This window comes from Conger conger, chromosome 9 (assembly GCF_963514075.1).
Source record: "Conger conger chromosome 9, fConCon1.1, whole genome shotgun sequence".
NCBI classification, from domain to species: domain Eukaryota; kingdom Metazoa; phylum Chordata; class Actinopteri; order Anguilliformes; family Congridae; genus Conger; species Conger conger.
In genome coordinates, this window is record NC_083768.1 from 42,376,477 (window position 1) to 42,400,054 (window position 23,578).

General features: G+C 48.7%; 1 protein-coding gene across 1 annotated transcript; it reads left to right on the forward strand.

The window, feature by feature from the left end:
• The first annotated feature begins 1,005 nt into the window (after nt 1–1,005).
• On the forward strand, nt 1,006–18,775 carry LOC133136433 (neuronal acetylcholine receptor subunit beta-2-like). The gene is made up of 6 exons (XM_061253907.1): nt 1,006–1,723; nt 9,768–9,913; nt 10,369–10,413; nt 12,213–12,322; nt 15,338–16,463; nt 18,314–18,775. The coding sequence occupies exons 1-6, from the start codon at nt 1,681–1,683 to the stop codon at nt 18,464–18,466; spliced, it is 1,623 nt and encodes a 540-aa protein (XP_061109891.1). The 5' UTR covers nt 1,006–1,680; the 3' UTR covers nt 18,467–18,775.
• The last annotated feature ends 4,803 nt before the right edge of the window (nt 18,776–23,578 follow it).

A 23,578-nucleotide genomic window follows, 5' to 3' on the forward strand; every position in this document is an offset into this window, starting at 1 on the left:
AGGGGGGAGGCAGAGAAAGAGAGAGGCAGAGAGATAGATAGAGAGAAAGAGAGATAGACAGAGAAAGAGAGAGAGAGATAGATAGAGAGAGAAAGAAAGAGAGAGAGGCAGTCTCCGCACTGGTGTGAAGTTAGAGGAAGCACTCAGGGAGGTTCCATCTCCTAAATGATTCATGGACACGACTCCAAACAGCAGAGCAAGGCCCCCACTGCAGAGAGAGAGAGAGACAGAGAGAGAGAGAGAGAGAGGGAGGGAGAGAGAGAGAGGGAGCAGGACATACAGAGAGAGGGAGAGAGAGAGGGGGACAGAGATTAAAAAGAGGCTGGAAAATAGTGATAAAAGAGAGAGAGAGAGAGAGAGAGAGAGAGAGAGAGAGAGAGAGAAGCAGAGTGAAAGAGAAAGGTTGTTATTAATTCAGGAATGTTTTTTTTCTCTACCTGGTTTTACTCCCTGACCACACGCACACCTCCCTCTAAGTCCTTATCATCACCTTGCCGTCTCCTTTCAGATTCACCTCTGTAATCCTGCGATTATTGTGTTTATTCTCTCAACCCCCTACCCCATCCCGCTATGTTTATAGAGGTAGTTTGAATGGGATAAAATGACAAAAAAAGAAAAGAAAAATCAAGACACGTAAAAGATAGCTGAGTAAAGGAGGGGTATGGTGGCATCGGAACATAGAATCGGTTGTGACGTTGATGCCACTTGTAATAGGGCCAGAGAAAAGTCTGCGCACCTGAACGGACTCTCGGGCAGGTGCTGAAACATTCTGTAAAAAAGACTATCCGATATGGATGGGGGGTTGAATTTCAGTGAGCATGAAACGCAGGCAAATATGCTCGATCGTCAGTTGCCGGAGAGGGGTGTAGGGTGGGGGGGGTGGGGGGTTAGCAGTCAGACAACGCCGATGCTAACTGAGTCTGAATATAGCCACACGGCAGCGTCTCTCCTCTTCAGGCGTGAACGACACTCTCTGGTCCCCGGAGCTCCAGTACGGTCGCAGCAGGCAGCGGCGGCGCACGCACAGACATCGACGCACATCACATAGCTCCGAACGACAACCAACCACAGCAACAAAAACAAAACAACAACGAAGGAAAATACACACAGAAATAACGAAAGGCGAGCATCAACAACCACCCTGTGGTTAGGTTAATTACTTACTACTTGCCGACTTTTTTTTTTGCATTGTAATCTCGTCTCTCTCACTCTCCAAAGATACACTGAGCATATAACCACAAACGCCACAATCCTCCGCTGATTCTGTTGTCCCTCGTTGATATTTATACAGCGCACAACACGGACAATGTGGATTTTTTCTCGTCGTTTCAGGTGCGACGGAAAATGAGCGCGAGGGACGACTGCCCAGCGTAATCAGGGATGGGAAATTCTGATATATTCCCACCCCTCCCTCTCTCTACTCCTCCGCTTTTCTCGTTCGTTCGCGTAACCCAAAACGAGTAGTTTGGACATACCTGGATTCCGGACAGGAGATTTTATGCGCGCCACAGCGGGAAAACAATGCCTCGACCGGGAAGGACTGACGTAACCGCATCAGTTACCAAATAATACACAAATAAAAAAAGACTCCGTTATATGGCATACATGTGCGCAAACATCCATTCGTAAGCACACATCAAACATTTTACCAGCTGCGGATGAGCTCTCCTCTGCGCTGCGATGGGTCCTTGGATGCTGCTGTACCTGCTCGCCATTGTGAAAAGTGAGTAACTTGTTTATCAATGTTATTTAACGGATAAATAACCAGAGGGGGTAACTATGATATTACCCGTTCACTCAGACCGTGAGGTAGACACTTCGTTGTACGGCCTGTACATAAATTACGTAACCAGAACTTGAAATTGATTTATAGGTTCAAATTAGTGGACAATTAAACGTTTCGCCGCGAGTCGTTGGCTACTTCAGCATATTTTGCATCGCTATGTTCACTGGTGCACCTTGGGTAGCTAGTTGCAATCGCCGGTATACATTATTAATAGATTGTGGTTACAATATGGTTCATATTTAAAGTGGGGGTAATAAAAATACACAAGAAGTCTGTTGGAGGTACTTTCTTCTCGAAAGGTGTCGAATAAGTTGGGCAACGGAATTGCTGTCATAAATTATAACCATAAATTTACTCAGTCTCTGGTAGAGGCTTTTATGACACAGCGATATAGGACGATGCCCGCAACAGTGCTACAGGGAGTCCCTATTTAAAGCAACATTCCTGTGTACTATTCTGACGTAATATATTGTTGTCAAAACGCTTTTAATGCCAATAAGACTTTTTTTTACGTTTATCGTAAGAACACTGTATTATCAGTAGAAACCTCAGTTATCCTCAGTCAACTCAATATCACTCTCTGACGCACGCACGCACGCACGCGCGCACAACCACTGAAATATATTGCGCCACAAAAAGACAAAAACAGGACCCACAAACGCACTGTGAAATACAGCGCACCACGCAGAACCATTTTACATTAACTTATTCAGGATATAAACAGGAAATCCTCGACACTGTCTCTCTCTGTGCACACACACACACACACACGCTTTCGTTTTAATAATTTTTTTTTTTAAAAAGCGGTCTGCTTTGCACACTCCATGTATAACCTCCGAATTCGCGCGGCGCATCTCCCTCCTCGGCGTCATCTGTCACTCGACCGAGCCGATGTGGTTTCCTAGAAAACGTTGCGGCTCAGTCCCGTGAGGTAATTAGCTGCGACAGATGTGCCCGGCTGACAGCACGGGGAACAGACGGAAAGGGGTCAGAGTGAACTTTGCGTGGGGCCTGACGTTTGCTCCCCGCGAAGGAGGTGTAGACGCGCTGTGCGCATGAGAAGCAGGCCTACGTTAAAGAAGATGTTGGATGTTTTAACGCCCTATACTCGCCTTAATCAGCGTGGCGAAGTGTTGTATAACACAACGCACTCTCATTAGCAGCCACACGGCTGTTTATATTGACCGCGTGAAATATTTCATTGAATTAAGAGATGTCTCCGTTGAACTCGAAAGGGGCCGACGAGACCTTTCAGTCAGTCTTTATAAAATCAATGGAGCAACTGGCGGCTTACAATTCCTGTTTTTGCCATCGAATCAATCAACTAAACGGCATTCTACGTGGGCACTGGCCATCCATCATCTCCGCTAAAGGCTTCGGTCAATAATGACCAGGCGGAAAGTGATCCCGAAATGGAATCGCGTGCTCAGATATTTCACCCAATCAGTACCGCGAATAGGCTGCATTTAAGGTAGGCTATGCATTATACGCATGGGCAAAGCAGTATTAATATCAGAATACATACATCATCTGTATAAACTGGAACTGGACATAGCAGCCTGCACACCCACACACGAGCTATCATATGTTCTCAATCTCACTCTCTTTCTCTCTCTCTCCCTCTCTCTCTCTGTCTCTCTCTGTCTCCCACCCCTCGCTCTCCCTGTCTCCCTCCCTCTCTCTGTATCTGTCTGTCTGTCTCTCTCTTCCTCCCCCTCTCTCTGTATCTGTCTGTCTGTCTCCCTCCCTCTCTCCATCTCTCTCTTCCTCCCCCCTCTCTCTCTCTGTATCTCTCTGTCTCTGTCTGTCTCTCTCTCTTCCTCCCCCCGCTCTCTCTCTCTCTCTCTCTCTCTCTCTCTCTCTCGCTCATATTCACACACCAGGAGTAAACTGCTCCCAATGTCAAACAACACTTAAGGGCAAGTGGTGTTGCAGTGGGTAGAGTACTGCATTCTGCTACTGAGTGCAACACTGGAGTCAGAAAAATGCTGCCATCTCTTAAGTGAAGTAAAGGAAAAATAATGTGATACAAATAAGTAAATGAAACCTTATGTAATTTATGTAACATAATAATAACTTAATAACTTCCATCCATCCATCCATCCATTATCTGAACCCGCTTATCCTGATCAGGGTCGCAGGGGGGCTGGAGCCTATCCCAGCATACATTGGGCCTTCCGCTTATTGTGCTTATCACAAGAGCCATTTTAGGGGGAGCTACCTCATGCTGTCAATCATCGCACGCATGTTGAATTGATCCAATCAGAAGAAAAAATGAGTGGCTAATTAGCATATCGTGAAGCTTTTCTACTCCCTCCAAAGCCCCAGTGACTGCTGGCTTTCAGAGCGTTTTAGTACGAGTAATTATTTTAGGTGATTGATTGGCCGAAGAGTCCACACTCCGTGTTCCCCAGGTCTTAATTGGCTGCTGACTGAAAGGAAAGCACTAATGCCAGCAGACACTGCTGCACTCCAGGCCTGGAGTCTCACCCCCTGCTTTAGATCATTGTGATCACTGTGTAACTGGGAGGAACCGCAGCCCAGAGAAAAACGATCAAAATTTCAGACCCAGAAAACAGCCTCCGAACTACTGTGTCCTCAAAGTATGCACTGTCTGCTAAACATACTGTCCTACTGCATACTGCCTACTCAAATACAGGCCATGTCCAGCAAGTTCAGTACATTAGATGAGGAAGTTGTTAAGTGAACTTTTAAAAAATAAATTAAGTGTACTTAAAATCCCCAGATGATATGCACAATTCTTTTCAGGAAGTAAGCCATATTTTTTTTTTTAGCTGAGAGGAAGAGGCACAGGCTTTTTATTACACAGTTGAACGTACACAGTACCATTGAAAAGCTGTATAGAGCATATGTCGGCCAGTTGGAAATATGTTTAGCACACAATACATATTTTTAAGACACAGTAAACGGTCTGCATGTCTATAGCGCTTTTATCCAAAGTGCTTTACAATTGATGCCTCATTCATCCAGGGGCGGCCTGTAGCGTAGTGGTTAAGGTAAATGACTGGGACACGCAAGGTCGGTGGTTCTAATCCCGGTGTAGCCACAATAAGATCCGCACAGCCGTTGGGCCCTTGAGCAAGGCCCTTAACCCTGCATTGCTCCAGGGGAGGATTGTCTCCTGCTTAGTCTAATCAACTGTACGTCGCTCTGGATAAGAGCTTCTGCCAAATGCCAATAATGTAATGTAATAATGTAATCCAGTCACACACACACACACTCACACACCAATGGCGATATAACTGTCCAGTTTTGGTGAGCCTGTGCCCACTGCAGCCTCCGCTTTCTGTTCTTGGCTGAAAGAAGTGGAACCCGACGTGGTCTTCTGCTGCCGTCGCCCATCCGCCTCATGGTTGGAGGTGGCGTGAATTCTGAGATGCTTTTCTGCTCACCACAAGTGTACAGTGTGGTCTGAGTTACCGTAGCCTTTCCGCCAGTTTGAACCGGTCTGGCCATTCTCCGTTGACCTCTCTCATCATCAAGGCGTTTCCATCCACAGGACTGCCGCTCACTGGATGTTATTTGAGTAAACTGTGAGTAAACTGTGAGTAAACTGTGCATGAAAAATCCCAGGAGCTCAGCAGTTACAGAAATACTCGTTGGTGTGAACAGTAACTGAAGCTCCTGCACTGCACTGCTGCCACGCGATTGGCTGATTAGATCATTTCACGAATATGTAGATATACAGGTGTTCCAAATAAAGTGTTCGGTGAGTGGATATATTCAATGGTAGGCAACTAAGCTGCAACTAAACAGATTCTTGTACTCCTAGCCCGTGAGCCTTTTACGTTAACTGCGTGTGAGAAATTGATGTGTGGTGCACCACAGAAGGTTTTCGGAAAGTCTTGCCAGACTCCAGGCCAAATGTGAGCATGGGACTCTCTTTCAAAAGCAGCATTTTAACCTGTAGTAGGCATATTCTTTTACCCCTGTGATTTTGGCAAAAACAGTCTTAACAGCTGGGGGTCAAATCTAGAAATAAAGTTAATGATATAATAATCTCTTATTGAAAATACTAGGTAACTGCATCTGACAACTGACAATTATTGACTTTGACTTTCATTTTAATGTAGCAGTTGTTGCTATAAATGTACACTAGTTGATTCAGGCCCTTCTGCAAATGTCTTTTTAAAATAAATAAAAGTGCAAGTTTTAAGCCTGTATGTGCTGAACCTACCACTCCTTGTACACGACGCTCCAGACAGAAACAAGCTGTTTTCCTAACCAGGCCTCCAGCCATTGGTGCTGACACATGGGCTGGTGTGCATTATCCCTTTGAGCTAGATGAAACAATTACAAAAATAAATAAATAAGCCTCTTAAAGGTTTTCAGAAGTCATTACAACTGGACAGGCACTGTATCATAATGGCAGATTAGATAAATTATCATGGAGGATTTTCCCATTAAGGAGCAAAGCTTTCCTTTTATTATATTTGCTCTTGATGGACTACTGCATAAGTGGGACTGGACACTAGATCCACGTGCTACAGAATTCTGGATTGCTGCACACAGTAGAACCAGACTGTCGACTTGTTCAGCATGCTACAGCATTGTGGTACACAGATTCTGCCTGTGCTCTCCATCAGCTCTCTGTCTCAGCCCTCAATCAACTGTCTCTGCTCTCCATCAGCTCTGTCTCTGCTCTCCATCAGCTCTGTCTCTGCTCTGTCTCTGCTCTCCATCAGCTCTGTCTCTGCTCTCTGTCTCTGCTCTCCATCAGCTCTCTGTCTCTGCTCTCTGTCTCTGCTCTCCATCAGCTCTGTCTCTGCTCTCCATCAGCTCTGTCTCTGCTCTCCATCAACTCTGTCTCTGCTCTCCATCAGCTCTCTGTCTCTGCTCTCTGTCTCTGCTCTCCATCAGCTCTCTGTCTCTGCTCTCCATCAACTCTGTCTCTGCTCTCCATCAGCTCTCTGTCTCTGCTCTCCATCAGCTCTCTGTCTCTGCTCTCTGTCTCTGCTCTCCATCAGCTCTGTCTCTGCTCTCCATCAGCTCTCTGTCTCTGCTCTCCATCAGCTCTGTCTCTGCTCTGTCTCTGCTCTCCATCAGCTCTGTCTCTGCTCTGTCTCTGCTCTCCATCAGCTCTGTCTCTGCTCTCCATCAGCTCTGTCTCTGCTCTGTCTCTGCTCTCCATCAGCTCTGTCTCTGCTCTGTCTCTGCTCTCTGTCTCTGCTCTCCATCAGCTCTGTCTCTGCTCTCTGTCTCTGCTCTCCATCAGCTCTGTCTCTGCTCTCCATCAGCTGTCTCTGCTCTCTGTCTCTGCTCTCTGTCTCTGCTCTCTGTCTCTGCTCTCCATCAGCTGTGTCTCAGCTCTGTCTCTGCTCTCCATCAGCTCTGTCTCTGCTCTGACATGTCCTCAGTTTATAAGCCCCACTCAATAATGCATGCCTCAGCGATAAGCACAAATCAGCGCCTCTCTCTGTCTCTCTCCCGCTATCTGTATCTCTCCCTCTCTCTCTCCCTCTCTTTCTCCCTCCCTCTCTTTCTCTCTCTCTCTCTTACTCCCTCACTCGCCGACCGCTGCTCTGTCTTGATGCCATATCGATTCTTAGATATTGAGTCGTAAAAGCTTTTGGCGGCAGTAAACAGTTCACCCTCTCCCTGTCTCTCCCTATTCCTTTTCCTCCTCATTCCTCTGTCTCTCCCTCCCTTCCTCTCTCTCTCTCCCTCCCTTCCTCTCTCTCTCTCTCTCTCTCTCGCTCTCCCTCTGTAATTTAAGCGTGTATATAGAACACGTAATTCTCTAAACAGGATGATTCAGAGCAGTCCGCGTAGGGTTTTTTTAGCAGAACGCCTTTCCTAGATTATAAAAGCGCGTAGGCCTATGCCTGTCCCTGGGTTTGTCGAGCAAAAACATGGCCGCCTCTCTCCTACAGTTTTCCCCCCGCAGCGCTTTGCGCTCCTGTGCCTCCGACGAGAGCTAACTGGTCACACACCGCCACACACAGACTGTAGCCTAAACGGCCCCGCTCATAAAATATTCATATCGCTGTTAGTTTACAGCTTACCAGAGAGAGAGCAAACAAATAAAAGACAAACATTAGCATCGCTTAATAATTTAAAACGGCCACAATGAAAAACTTCCCCAACCTATAGAGATTTACGATACATTGCATATGTTATGAAATATATTAGTAATTGGCACCTTCATACACAAAACATTTTACATACACACATACAATGTGCTGCATACTATGTAAAATTGTCAATCAATAAAATATTATATGCTCTGTATTTTGCGATATATTCAGATGACATGCATACATTATGCCACAGACATTAGATTCACATACATTAGATTTCATATTTTATAATACACTGATATATTGTTTATGACTTTTCCCATAAGAGCCCAAAACATGACATGGCAGAACAGGCGTATTCTCATGTATGGCTCTGAATGGCGATAGTTGTGGATTTAGTTTGTTAAATGTAGAAAAGCTTCATGGGCCTGCGTGCAGCCAGCCCAGTGACATATCCCTCTGTGAAGAGGGTCGCCACGGTTACACGCACACTGCACTGTGCATGGAGGGCTGTTTGAAGCTACGCTCTCTCTCTCTCACTCTCTCTCTCTCTCTCTCTCTCACTCTATCACACACACACATACGCACACTGCACTGTGCATGGAGGGCTGTTTGAAGCTACGCTCTCTCTCTCACTCTCTCTCTCTCTCTCTCACTCTATCACACACACACATACGCACACTGCACTGTGCATGGAGGGCTGTTTGAAGCTACGCTCTCTCTCTCTCTCACTCTCTCTCTCTCTCTCACTCTATCACACACACACATACACACACTGCACTGTGCATGGAGAAAAGGCTGTTTGATCTCACACACAGATGCTGTAGCTACACTCTCTCTCTCTCTCTATCGCACTGTCTCTCACACACACACGCACACACATATATATACACGCACGCATGCTGCACTGTGCGAGAGGGCTGTTTGAAGCACTGATGCGCAGATGCTGTTACAAGCGTGGCTATGCCCCCTCTCTTTCTCTCTCTATCACACACACACAAACACACACAAACACGTACATACACACAAACACACACAAACACACGTACATGCACACAAACACACGTACATGCACACACGCAGCTGACAAGCAGTCTGTGTCAGTAGTGAGGACAATAATGGCAGAACAGGTTGTAGCTGTGCCTTTGATGTCTGCGGGAGATGGAGGGGGAGAACGAGAGCGAGAGAGCGAGAGTTTATGGGGCATGATTATAGTCTTCAATGATCCAGGCAGTAAAACCATCATTCCTGCTCACTGAACCCGGAGAGAGAGAGGGAGAGAGAGAGAGAGACAGAGGGGTAAAATATAGCGTACTGTAACGTGTGATGCACTAGGGGCATGTGTGTGAGCCTCACCACTATATGCAATTCAGTTACCTCTGTCTGAGAGCAGAATTTAATTTAGCGTTAGCAGGGGAGAGGTAGAGTAGAAGGAGGTAAAGAAGGAGGGAGATATGGAGGGGGGGGAGGGAAATAGAGAGGTGAGAACCACACAGAACGGAGTGGTGGTTGGAGGAGGGGAGGGGGCGGTGGGAGAGAGAGAGAGAGAGAGAGATAAAGAGAGGGTTTTCCTCTTCTGCGTTTTTTTTTTTTTCTCCCCCGATGATGCGCCGTACACTATTTTTACACCGTTATATTTAAACAGCTGTGGCGAAGCGGAACACGTGAGCGCCGTCTCTCGTGAGCGTGGCGCGCGCTCGAGGGGAAGACGGCCGCCGGTGGCTCGTCTCCGTTCAGGGTCTCACCCCCACCGCAGTCCCCCGCCGCAGAGTCGAGGAGCGGAGACTCAAAACCCGAATCGGCGGTTTGCCTTCTCAAAGGAGAGCTGCCGCTCCCACCAGGCTCTGGCGTTCGGGCAGGTGTGCCTGTCGTTCTCCACTGTGTTTACATTGCAAATACAAAGTGCCGCCCTGACCAATCATCGTCATCCGCGCCCACAGGAAGTCTCGGGGTCAACACAGAGGAGCGATTGGTGGAGTACCTCCTCAACCCCGCCCACTACAACAAACTGATCCGGCCGGCGACCAATGGGTCGGAGGTGGTGACGGTGCAGCTGATGGTGTCTCTGGCCCAGCTCATCAGTGTGGTGAGTGAACCCATTGCCCCCTCGGTGTTGGGCCTCCATGCTGCACTGCTGTTCTCTGCTGCCCTCTAGTGGCCATCCGCTGTCACCGCCTGTAATTCTGGGCACAGCTGCGCTGCGCTGCATGCTGGTCTCTATTTTTTCAAGCTGCACATTCTGTTCTGTTCTTCGCTCGTGTCGTTTTCCTGCTGACAGCTTCCTAATGAAATAAGGACACTCCCTGCTGTAAAAATACAGCTATGCCAGCTTGACCAGCTTGAAAACTGATCACAATCCCGGCCTAGCCGGGTATAAGCCGGTCAACCAGCATGGCCGAGTCGGTCATAATGCTGGCCTAGCTGGATGTAAGCTGGTCAAACAGCTGAACCATGTTGAGCTGGGAGCGGGTCTGAACCGTCTGGCCTTCCACTTACTGTTATCGCTGACCGTTTGTCTGTTGATCCGTTTTCCGTTTTCAGCACGAGAGGGAGCAGATCATGACCACGAATGTCTGGCTAACACAGGTGAGTGGCCGCATCACTTCCTGCCTTTCCCTTACCTCATTTCCTGTCAGTTTCTCTATGAGACGGAAGCACACATCACTGCAGCACTACAGACGGGCCCTGCGCAGGCACTCATGCCTTGATGGTCTGTATTTTCCCTGCTGGAAATTCAGGCTATTGGCCGACGATAGAGTCTCCTCAGGCTGAATACCATCTGGAACTTGGCGAATTTGGTCTGTAGTCTGTACCATGCTGGCCCACCAGCAGGACACGGTTGTTCCAGCATGGTTGTCATCTCAACCATTGTGTTGCCAGCTTGCCCATCTCCAAACCAACTTCAAACCAGCAGGATTAAAAGCCGGCTGAAACCAAGCTGGAATTTCCATCATGGTTCTGTTCACACACACACACACACACACACACACGTGCGCACACACACACACACACACACACACACACACGTGCGCACACACACACACACACACAGACGTAGGCACAGACACACAGACGTAAACACAGACTGACACACACACACACACAGACACAGATGTAGACAGACAGACACACACACACACACACGTGCGCGCACACACACACACAGACACAGACGTAGACACAGACAGACATGCACATTGCTGATACACTGACATAGCCGAGGCGCTCTCTCTCCACGTGACTGTGTAACTGAGGGGCCGGTTACACCTGAATGGCCAGTCATGTGAAAACACAAGAGTCCGCCTGTCTGTTACAGAGTAACTCTGTTCCCAGAGCACAGCTGCCAAGGGAGAGGGGCTGTGTTCAATCCCTCATTATGGGTCTGCCCAGTGGCCTCCTGATGATAGGAGAGAGAGAGAGAGAGAGAGGGAGAGAGTGTTGAAGAGGGAGAGAGAGAAGGAGAGGAGAGAGGGGGAGAGTGATAGCAAGAGAGAGGGATAGAGGGAGAGAGAGGGAGAGAGAGAGTGTGAGAGAGTGTGCGAGAGAGCGAGAGTGTGTGAGAGAGAGAGTGTGATGGAGAGAGAGAGAGAGAGCCCATCAATGTTTTATAAGACTGAGTGCTGACGCTGGGAGGCAGTAAGGACACACAGCCCGCTGTGTCGGCTCAGAGAGCCACAGTAATTACCATGGTAAAAAACTGTGATGATCTATCAATTCACTGAATTCAAATGAAGCTGAATAATCAATTGAATTCCAAAATGCAATTTGTGTATTTTAGACGTTACTGAATATACCAGATCACAGGGCTAAGATTGCAAAATAGGCTAATAATTGGCACTTATTTGGAACATTTGCTAAAAATTATGGATGTAATTTTCAATACATAGGAATGAAATTATAATTTCTGGTGATTTCTAAGGGGAAAATACCTCAAAATACTCATCAGTATATCTTTATTATTTTTCACATCATCACGCTATTATTAGGTAGGTTATTTGGCCCGTATTATTCAGGGGTTGTAATAGCCCACCATAAATGATAGCCTTGGCACATGCTGTTTACCAAAAAAAAAACGAAAAAACTAAAATGCCATTTCAGTTTTGGACACAATGGAATAGAACACTAGAAGCGCTCTAGAACCCTGACTTAGAATTTTGAAGCAAATAAAGGGGTTAAAGAGTCTAGCTGGAACCAGAATTCTAGGCACTCTAGAATTCCAGGGTTCTAGAATTGGAGTGCCAGTTCGATTAGCAGCAGTGATTGTCGCATGAGCATCAGAATTTTCAGGTAAGAACATTCTAATCACGTATTTGTGATGTCACACCTTAAAGGTTCACCCCAGACTTGCCATTTGAAATGTATTCTCTCCACGCTTGTGTGTTGAGGAGTGGCAGGACTACCGGTTGGCTTGGGTCCCGGAAGAGTTTGACGGGATGCTGAAGGTTCGCCTGCCCTCTAAGCACATCTGGCTGCCAGATGTTGTGCTTTACAACAAGTGAGTGTCACAACCACACACCCCCCCTGCCCCCCCCCCCCCCCCCCCCCCCGCCCCCCCCCACAGTGCCTCCATCTTCCATCCCACCGGGTGTGAACTGCGCGCTAAATGAGAGGCACTGCTGGAGCTAATTCTCCTGTAATTGTAATTGTCGTTAAGTGAGCTTTAGCGGTAAACACACACACACACACACACACGTAATGGGACACGTACGCAGAGCAAATACACAAAACCGGTTTGGTGCAGGGCGGGGGGGGGGGGGGGGGTGGCGTTTTCCCAAATGGTGTCAGTGGTTTACCCTTGCAGACATACTTTAATGACGCGCGTTAAAGTCATTTATATGGAAATGGGCTTGAAAAAAAACCCTCACGCTTTGTAAAGAGACCTGCGGAGACATGCGTGCGCACGCGGTGATGTCGCGATGCGACGCCGTTTCCTGCTGACGCACCTCCTCCCGGGGTCCACTTTCTCGCAGGAGAGCCGGGGCCGGCTTTTAAGGTTAGCGACGGGATCAGGGATTACGCCCAGCGCCTGCAATCGGACTCCCGGAGGGTAACCGAGGGCGACAGCTGAGTGACAGCCGCCTCGCCGCGGTGTCATTACAGGAGTATTACGGCCACTTAGAGCCCAGAGGGCCGGGAGAGGCAGGCCTGTCACCTCCGCCATCCTAGCCGAGTCTGACATCAGACCCCCCCCCCCCCCCCCGTGACCTTCAACTTCAGCCGAGGCACTGGAGAAGGCGCCCGGTCGCGGGGGACGAGCCCCCCTTTGCGTCAGCCGCACCTCGGGGGTCACGGGGTCAGCGGCGCCCGTTCGCCCGGCCGACGTGCGAGACGTTAGTTGAGCAGACGCTCTCATCCAGCGGCGGTTTAATACGTAATGAACGTGAGTGCATCCGCCCGTGAGCGGCGGTAAGCACGAATAAACGTCGGGGGGGGGGGAGCGAGCGTGTAATTCGGTTAGTTTTCTCCACCTCGCCGGCTCTTCACGGCTCTTACCTCCGGCCCGTGGCGGGAGGCCACAGTGTCCCCCCGTCCCGCCGCCCTGGCCCTCCGCCCCGCGGCCCGCTCGACCGAGCCTAATTAGCCGGGGCTCTTCTCCGCCCGACGTCTCCGAGTCACCTGACCCGCCCGGCGGTAACAGAAGTGTCCCTGCTGTCCTTGCCTGACTTCCTCCTCGCCCCTCCTCCTCCTCCTCCTCCTCCTCCCCCTGTCGAATTCGACCTGCGCCACCGCAGAGCTGCCCGCTGCACACCTGGCTGCGACCGCGGGTGTCTCTGTCGGGCCCCGCACGTACCCCGCCTGTCGCCCCCCACACCCACCCCCTCTCCCTCCCGCTCGCCACTAATTTCCCTTCACCCCCCGAGGCGGCAGGAAGCAGGCGCAGGGACCGCTTAGCCGCGACACCGGCCCCCCGTTCACAAAGCGTCTGCTTTCACACACCTTCCGCACATTCACGTTCACACACAGACTCAGATGAATGTGCCTCGTCTGTCGTTTGTAACGCCACCCTGTCAAAATATGCCTCTGCACCTCCGTGATGCCAGTTAAATGTACAAATTTTATGAATGTATTAAATTGACATATGCCTCCTACCAACCGCTGAGAGAAAATGCTTTATGTACCGCCTTCATTCACCCCGAAAAAAAGAAAGAATTTCCGTATATTTGCTGCACCAACCCGGAATGAGCACTTTTATGAGGACATCCGTCTCGTGGAGACATTGGAACTAAAGTGCTGATGGAGAAGCTCGAGAGGCAAAATAAAATTGCCTCGCAGTTCATATTGATTTCCAGAGCCCTTTACTTTATTTGACCATTTGAACCACGCCGTGTGTGTCATTGGACCACGGCCCGACCCACACCTCAAAGTCAAATTCAATTTAAGCTACAGCGCAGCGTTTTTTTTGCGTTGGATAAAGGCTTAGAAAAATGCTGCTCTGCTGTTGTTCCTTCACTGAATATCATTAATACTGAATATTGTTACATAAACACAACAGCGGGGGTGATCTACGCAGTGGGTTTTTTTCGCAGGGTGCAGATACACGCTATGTCGCGATAGCTTGACAGCTTGAGGACGGGGGGGGGGGGGCAGGCACCCGGTGTCACCTTCAGTATCGCTCTCATTAATGTTAATCAGACCTGAGGGAGGTGAGCGGATCCAACACAAGGGCAGACAGTGTAGGCCCTTCTATGGAAACATTCACACTCGGGTTAGAGAGACGCCGACTTGCCACATAATCCGGGCCTCTTTCACGGAGATGTTCAAACAGGAAGTGATGTCATGCCCAATAAGTCGCCGGTCACGAATGTAAAGACACAACACCCGGCTCTGGATGACTCAGCCGCTGTCGTGTAATTAATGTGGAAAGAGTGGAGACGCCGTTAGAGATTCTGAGCCGAGCGTTGTCACTGATCGGCAGGTTTAAGCATAACAGTGAGGCTATCCGTCTGATAGGTTAGGTACCAAGACAGGGCGGAGTCACTGCTACACACCGTCCAAATACAGGTCAAATAGAGGAATCATTTTTCATTATGTGACGTTTTTGAGGAGCAGTGAGGAGAGGTTTGATGTGATAAGAAGTATTTTAGCTGTTTAAAAATGAAACACATGAAGTGCTAACAAATCTTCTGTCTGTGCTAACAAATTCTTTTGGCTGAAACGGGTTCAAATGGTAATTGAACTATTGATCTCTGCGCCATTGATCCTGCCTGGTGCATTTGAGCCTGCAAGGAGGAGCATACGGGCAGGGTTGAAATTTTTTGGATCATTTGTTCCAATAACATATGCAGGCAAGCTTAGACAAACGCAGAAACCAATTACGAATCCCATTGTATTGTATTTTAATTCAACATAATTACATACTTGACCCAGGTCTGGACCAGAAGTATTTTGTCCGAATAAACAAGTATGTAAGTATGTAATCACATGGTGTTAACACACCATCTTTAAGTCTTGTGGTGCTGAACTGCGAAACTCAGAGTGCTAATAGGTGCCTCTCGGCCCTTCCCCACAGTGCGGACGGGATGTACGAGGTGTCCTTCTACTCCAATGCGGTGGTCTCGCACGACGGCAGCGTCTTCTGGCTGCCGCCCGCCATCTACAAGAGCGCCTGCAAGATCGAGGTGAAGCACTTCCCCTTCGACCAGCAGAACTGCACCCTCCGCTTCCGCTCCTGGACCTACGACCGCACCGAGATCGACCTGGTCCTGAAGACCGACGTGGCCAGCATGGACGACTTCACGCCCAGCGGCGAGTGGGACATCATCGCCCTGCCGGGTCGGCGCAACGAGAACCCGGCCGACTCGGCCTACGTGGACATCACCTACGACTTCATCATCCGGCGCAAGCCCCTCTTCTACACCATCAACCTCATCATCCCCTGCGTCCTCATCACCTCGCTGGCCATCCTGGTCTTCTACCTGCCCTCCGACTGCGGGGAGAAGATGACCCTGTGCATCTCCGTGCTGCTGGCCCTCACCGTCTTCCTGCTGCTCATCTCCAAGATCGTGCCCCCGACCTCGCTGGACGTCCCGTTGGTGGGGAAGTACCTGATGTTCACCATGGTCCTGGTGACCTTCTCCATCGTCACGAGCGTGTGCGTGCTGAACGTGCACCACCGCTCCCCCACCACCCACACCATGCCCCCCTGGGTCAAGCTGGTCTTCCTCGACCGGCTGCCCACCCTCCTGTTCATGCAGCAGCCCCGCCACGGTTGCCAACGGCAACGGCTGAGGAGGAAGAGGCGGGCTTTGGAGCAGGGGGCCGGGGTCGTGGGGGGAGTCGGGAGAGCGGGGGCGACGCCGGCGGGAAGCCCCGCCCCCCCGGGCGGCAACGGCGACCCCTGCCCCTGCTACGTTAACCAGGCGTCCGTCAAGCAGCTGGGGGCGGAGCCCGGGGTCGGGGTCGGGGCCACGGAGGGGCAGAACGGGCTGCGGGAGAGGAAGGACAGCGTGGGCGTGGGCTCCGCCCCCCTGCAGACCTCCAGCCTGACGCGGCCCGCCAAACAGCCTCCCCCGCAGCCGACGCCGCCCATCCTGACGCAGGCCCTGCTGGGGCAGGCCTGCCCCGGGTTCGAGGAGGCGGTGGAGGGGGTGCGGTTCATCGCCGACCACATGAAGGGCGAGGACGAAGACCAGAGCGTGAGTTCTCGTTTTTTTTTATTATCGGTTATGCTCCAGTAGCATACCCCACTTAGAGAAAAGGGGGGCGGGGGGGGGGGAATAGCCACAGCCCTGGTCCAGTAGAGTTAAATTACTGGCCAGGCGCCTACAGCGCACGGTCATTTGAACCAGCAGCGTCGAGTAAACGAGCCTTTTAAGTTATTAAAGGTTGGGATGAAACAGAAAACTCGAGGACACTGTAGCACTCGGTGGACCGCAGCCAGGAGCAGGGCCCTGTCGTACAGCGAGCATGTCCTCAGCCCTGTTCAGGTGTGTTTACCTGCGCACCCAACACCGGCTGCAAAAAAACAAAAATGCAGTCCCGCAGTGCAGGTGGTCCCCAAAGCTTGCCAGACCGGCAGGGAGCGGGGCGGGGCCTTTTTCTGAGAATCGCTCCCGAGTGAGAGCCGGGCTATTCTCCTTGCGATTTTGGTTTTTATCCTTTTACCCTTTTATCCACGTGCCAACTTATTTTATCACCATGTTGCCTGCAGCAGCAGTGCGATGTGCTTCTGTGTTGCTGACATACAGTGAGGTCCATATTTATTTGGACGGTGGAATATATTCTGTTCTTTTGGCTCTGCATTCCTTCACATTGGTTTCGAAATGTAGGAACGAATAGGTTACAGCTTAGACTGTCACCTTTAATTTGAGAGTATTTGTATCCAAAGTTTAAATCCCTTTTTTCGACACAACAGAAGTAATTGGACAGTTGGCTTCTCAGCTGTTTCTGATTAGTCAGGTATATTCAATTGCTTCCTTATAAGAAAGCTTTCAGTATCTAGTCTTGATATTCTAGGCTTTTGATTGCATTGGGAGTCTCTTAGTGGCGTTTGTCAACAAGAGAACCAGAGGTGTGCCAATGAATGTCAAGGTAGCCATTATGTGGCTGAGAAATAAGTAACAAATAGTCAGAGACAAATGGTTTGGAACATCAATAAGATGAGCACTAGTGTACATCTCTTTTCCAGAATTCGGCAGGCTCTTTAAGGTACTACTTGTGTAGCAAAATGTAAGCTGACCATCCGGTTTTCGTCTCGCAGGGTAGCCTCTGTAGATCTGTTTGAAAGTCAATTTAAGACTAGATACTGAAAGCTTTCTTATACCAGGAAGCGATTGAACACACCAGCCTAATGAAGCCAACTGTCCAATTACTTTTGGTCCCATAAAATATTTACATATAAGGGGACTATATATAGAAAGGGATGTAATTCCTATAGGTAGGACATTCTGTTATATTACTAGATCAGGAAACCTTTTTTTCTAACACCACAACCTCTTTTCACTTATCAAAACACATAGTAGTTTGAGACGACTGTGGTTAATTTAAAAAAATGTGGGTGCAAAATATGTAGCTAATACAGTAGCTTATCTATTGTTCATATTTCGTATTTGCTACTACCCACTTTCACCCCTCTTTTCATCCACCTTTCAGGTGGTGTGGGTTCGATTTCCAGGTGGGGCACTGCAACTGTACCCTAGAGCAAAGGCACTTAACCTGGATGCCTTCCAGTCAATAACCATCTGCATGAATGGATATTAACTGCAAAGAAGTAATGAAACCGAATAACAGACCATTTTTGTGATGATAATAATAATAACGGTTTTATATTTGCACGGCTCCTGCCCTGGGTCGCTCCCAAATCAGCGAGGCGCGGCGGCCATTTTGTACCTGACTGCTCAGCACACAGCTGCCGTTGGCAACAACATCTCCCTTGGCAACACCACACTAGGCTCCCGGCCCTTTTATACCGTTCACCGCGGTTACCAGGGCGATGTGTGACATCATCAGCGCATTAAAACTTCTCCCTCTGCCCCCCCCCCCCCAGGTAAGCGAGGACTGGAAGTACGTTGCCATGGTGATCGATCGCCTCTTCCTCTGGATCTTCGTCTTCGTCTGCGTCGTCGGCACGGTGGGGATGTTCATGCAGCCGCTCTTCCAGAACACCACCGCCAAGGCCCTCCTCCAAACGCCCGGCTGACCAATCAGCCCCTCCGCATCACAGACGGACAATGGCAGCAGCCAATGCTGATCAGCCTTGGGACAGGGGGAGGGGGTAAAAAAACACACACACACACACACACACAAAAAAAAGGGGGCCTTCCCGGAAAGATTCTTTGACGCATTTGCAAAACTGGACTTAATCTAAAAAAAAAAAACTCCCAAAAGCAACAGATTTCGAGTTTATACAAGGTTTAGAAAATTTATATGAAACTTTTTTTTTTTTTTTTGTCAATAGGATGACAACCCGCCTTTTTGGGACGTCCCCCCCCCCCCCCCAACCCCTTAAACTTTTTTTTTTAGACAACAGCACAGGCAATTAGACAGGAGCTGGGGGGGGAGGGGGTACTGTGCTCCGATCCCTCTCTCCTCTCTCTACGCAGACAGATAGAAAAATGCCAACTCAGGCTCCCCCCGCAAATGCTTGGAGCTTCCAGAAAAACCACCGGGAACTTGGAACGTCGAAGCACACTCTTAAAGCAGCAATGAGCGAGGAGAAGGAGAGAAAGAAAAGGAGAAACAGACTTTTTTTTCCTTCCGAAGGAGCCGTGGTTCGGAGGTTTAAGATATTTCCACCAGACCTCGCGAAGCGACGCCTTCGACATGGACAGATAACGATACGAGACATTGTGAGATGCGATTATTTAGCCGAGAACGGACATCTGACGTCGCGTACGACACGTATAATACACGCACAAAAACATGTATTAATACACTTCTGTATAGAGACCGCGCTGGGCATGTAACAAGTGAGGTGTAGTCGGTGGAGGACATTGTGCTGTGGCGTATAAAGGCAAGGTTTTAGCCAGACGTGTGTCCGCCTGTCCCTCTGTCTGTCCGCCTGTCTGTCCGTCTGCAGTCAGCGAGAGAAGTGGTTGTCAGGGGAGACCTCCCTGGAAACTAAACCTCAGAGCGTGTGGGGGGGGGGGGGGGTTTGGAATGTGCTGGAATGTGTCGGCAACAGAAAGGCTCCCTGGATCAAGGACCTATTGTCCCCCTCAAACGGGCAGGAGCAGTTTGGGTTAATGCGTCTGAATAGCGACAGATAATGGCGTTTAGCTTCCTATTCTCCCCTCATGCAACTCCCACACCTCTCTTTTCTTTTAATGTCTTCAGGCTTTGCCCCATTTTATCCCTTTTCCTCCATCTTCTCCTCCTGCCTCAGGTGACATCCATCGTTCTCCATCTTTCCGGGCTGATCGCCTTCCTTGATTAATGTCTTCCGTTTTTGATCTGTCCATCTCTCTTCGTCTTCCTCTGCTCAGGTCTTTCGTAGCTTTCATTCTCACTCCTTCTGGATATTTGTTGTTTTTCCACACTGTTCTTAATAAAATCTAGGGGCTGTTGTGCATGAAAATCCCAGGGGATCAGCTGAGATAATCAAACTCAACAAACAACAGTCAAAGTCACTGAGATCACATTTCTTCCCCATTTTGATGTTTGGCCTGAACAACAACTGAATCTCTTGACCGTGGCTACATGCTTTTATGTGCAGGTCTACCTGCTGTTATAAAGTGGTCACTGAGAGATTATAGTGTATATCAGTGACTTAACTCATTGACATAGACTGTAAGGTGAATTCAGGTAATTTGGGACACTGCTTTGCCAATTCCATTTCTGAGTCTGCCCTCACCACCAGTCTTGAAACTGAAGTGTCCCAAATTACCTGAATTCACCCGATATTTTACATTACATTACATTACATTAATGGCATTTGGCAGACGCTCTTATCCAGAGCGATGTACAACAAAGTGCATACCCATAACCAGGGATAAGTGCGCTGAAAGACCCTACCAACTGCTACCTATACAACAACGATAAGGACCAGGGCCTTACAAACAAATTAACAAACAACAAAGCAAAAATTACCTAACTTAACTAGCCAAACAAAAAATACTGATACACAAAAAAGTAAATCACAGAAAGACAACAATTAAGGTTCACAGGGAGGTAGGGAGGGACGGGGAGAGGTGCTGATTGAAGAGGTGCATCTTCAGTTTGCGCTTGAAGGTGGGAAGAGATTCTACAGTTCTGACCTCAACGGGGAGTTAATTCCACCACCGTGGAGCCAGAACAGACAGTAGTCGTGAGCGTGAGGTGGAAGTTCAGAGAGGGGGAGTTGCCAAGCGGCCTGTGGAGGCTGAACGAAGAGGTCTGGCAGGGGTGTAGGGTCTGATGATTTTTTGCAGGTAAGCTGGGGAAGACCCCTGCTTGGAAGGCTAGCTACTATGTTTTAATATTTTAAAATAATTTTATAACTTGAACCAATCAATGGTCTGCTACGGCAAGCAGCACTTCCGGTTTGGTTCAAAACAAATAAATGATTGACAGACTCAGTGCATCTCCTCTCATTCAAAACCTCCATCTCCAGTCACAGCAGCTTCCATCTCCCCAGCCTTTCTGCCCAAAACCCCTAGCGCTCCCCTCCTCCATGTGTCAAATAAAGACGCTACATCTCGCTCCGCGGCGTCTCCTCTGCTCGTGCGACAATGTGTGGCACTCGTTCAGATTTTGGGAAACAGGGCATAACGAGGTCCAGCGCAGAGCGCAGAGAGACAGAGTGAGAAATGTAGAGAGAATGCAAACGCTGAGTCAAACGCGCGATGCGATTCGCGATATACGATACGTGCGAAGGTGAGGGCACGGGAGCGGAGACGGACTGCAGACGCAAACGCACACACACACAAATGCGCTGTCATCTGACTGCGAAGCATTTTTGAACGGGGGTGTTTGGTATTGCCAAAGGCACTTTCCTTTCCTCAGTGACGCCTGGAGGATTCAAACATATCTGGTATCTAGGATGCTGAGCTAGCTAGTTTGCTAAACCCATCGCAATTATTTTTCTAGCTAGTTCTACAAGCTGCTGCATTCCAGGCTTCACTGAGGGAAGGAAAGTAGGCCGACCTTCACCGTGTAGAAATTACAGCAGTGTTTACACAAAACCCCCATTTCAGGACACCGTGATGTTAGGGACACAGGGCACATCCATCCATCCATCCATCCATCCATTATCTTAACCCGCTTATGCTGAACAGGGTCGCAGGGGGGCTGGAGCCTATCCCAGCATACATTGGGTGAAAGGCAGGAATACACCCTGGACAGGTTGCCAGTCCATCGCAGGGCACACACACCATTCACTCACACACTCACACACTCATACCTATGGGCAATTTAGACTCTCCAATCAGCCTAACCTGCATGTGTGGACTGTGGGAGGAAACCGGAGTACCCGGAGGAAACCCGCGCAAACACGGGGAGAACATGCAAACTCCACACAGAGAGGCCCCGGCCAACAGGGATTCGAACACAACCTCCTTGCTGTGAGGCGGCAGTGCTACCCACTGCACCATCCGTGCCGCCCCACACAGGACACAGACAATGTTAAATGAAAGTAGTCATGTTTAGCATATCCTCTGAATGCATGCTTGAAGTCTGCGATTCGTGGACATCACCAGTCGCTGGGTGTCTTCTCAGGTGATGCTCTGCCAGGCCTGTATTCCAGCCATCTTTAGCTCATGGTTGTTTCGGGCGCTAGTCCCCTTTAAAGGCATGCTAAATTGGCTTCAGATCGGGTGACTGAGTCGGTCGCTCAAAAATTTACCTTTTTTTTTGAAAAATTGATTATTGTCTTGCTGTAGAATGAACCAACAATGAGTTTTGAGGCATTAGCTTGAACTTGAGCAGATTGGATATGCCGATACACTTCAGAATTCATTTTGCTCCTACCATCAATAGTTATATTATCAATGAAGATGTGTGAGCCAGTACCTGCCCAGGGCAGAACACCCCCACCAGCGTGTTTCACGGATGTGTTGGGATGCTTTGGATCTTAGGCAGATCTCTCTTCTCTTCAGATATCTCAGATTCTCTTCTCCATACTTTGCTCTTGCCATCACTTTTGTATAAGTTCATCTTTAGGTTAGGCTAATGTCTCTAGCCGTTTTATTCTTGTTTCTCAGTCATAGTAGTTTCCAAAGGTGATCGAAAGACTAGGGGAAAGACTAGGTGCTGTGAGCTCTCCTATACCTGCATTAAGGAGGCGATTAAACACACCTCAGCAATTACAAACACTAGTGAAGCCATGTGTCCCAAACATTATGGTGCCCTGAAATCTTGGGGGGACTATATATAAACACGCTGGAATTTCTACATACTGAAACCAAAATGTATCAAATTTGAGAATGTGCACTTCAACCACATGTTAATTGTGCGATTCGAAGTCTAATAAAAGGCAAATCAATGGGTCTTTGTCCCAAATGTTATGGAGGGCACTGTTAGGCTAATTAACGTAGCCAGCTAGCTACCAACATACAGGTCTTTGTTAACGCAGGGTTGTTTGTTTCACAAAACCGTGTGTGCTATCCATGCGCACTGTAGTGTACACATTCCTCGTGTATTCCGGTTAGGCCTCTACTGCAAAACAGAGGTTTTTATCTGACGTTGATTAATTTATGATATCGCAAGGTGGTAGCCTGAAGGCTGTTCCTACTAGAATATTAATTCGCAAGTACGGCCTGCAGTTACCTCTTTCAGAGCTCTTCGCCGTCACCGCAGAAGTCACGTCTTAATCCCATTGGTAGTTTTGCTGTATTAAAAGATATTTCGTCTGAGTAGAACATCTGAAAAAACGCGGCGATTTGCGGACCCCTCTAATAATGGATAGATTACCTGGATGTCGCCATCTTGTGGGTGTGACATCACACTGCATTAATGTCAGTAATGGTATTTTGGGGGCCTAATACAACCTACCTATCCAAACGACGCAAGTTTCCAGGGTTTCTATTTCTGGATAATATTGCCTGTACGTTGAATGATGTAGACCAGTGGTTCATAAACTCGGTCCTGGAGTACCCCTGTGTATGCTGGTTTTGGTTCCAGGCACAATTGTAATGGCACATGCCATTAATGTAATGTAATGTATTCCAAAAATTTGAACAAGATGTAATTTTTGTTTTTTATTGCTTTTCATATTTAGGGGGATTACTTACACCCACATGAATACCATAAAGAATAACGTCCCGATGTTCATAATGTGCCTATTGTGCTATATTCAAACAATGTCAACACATTTTCAGAAAAATGTGCATAAAAA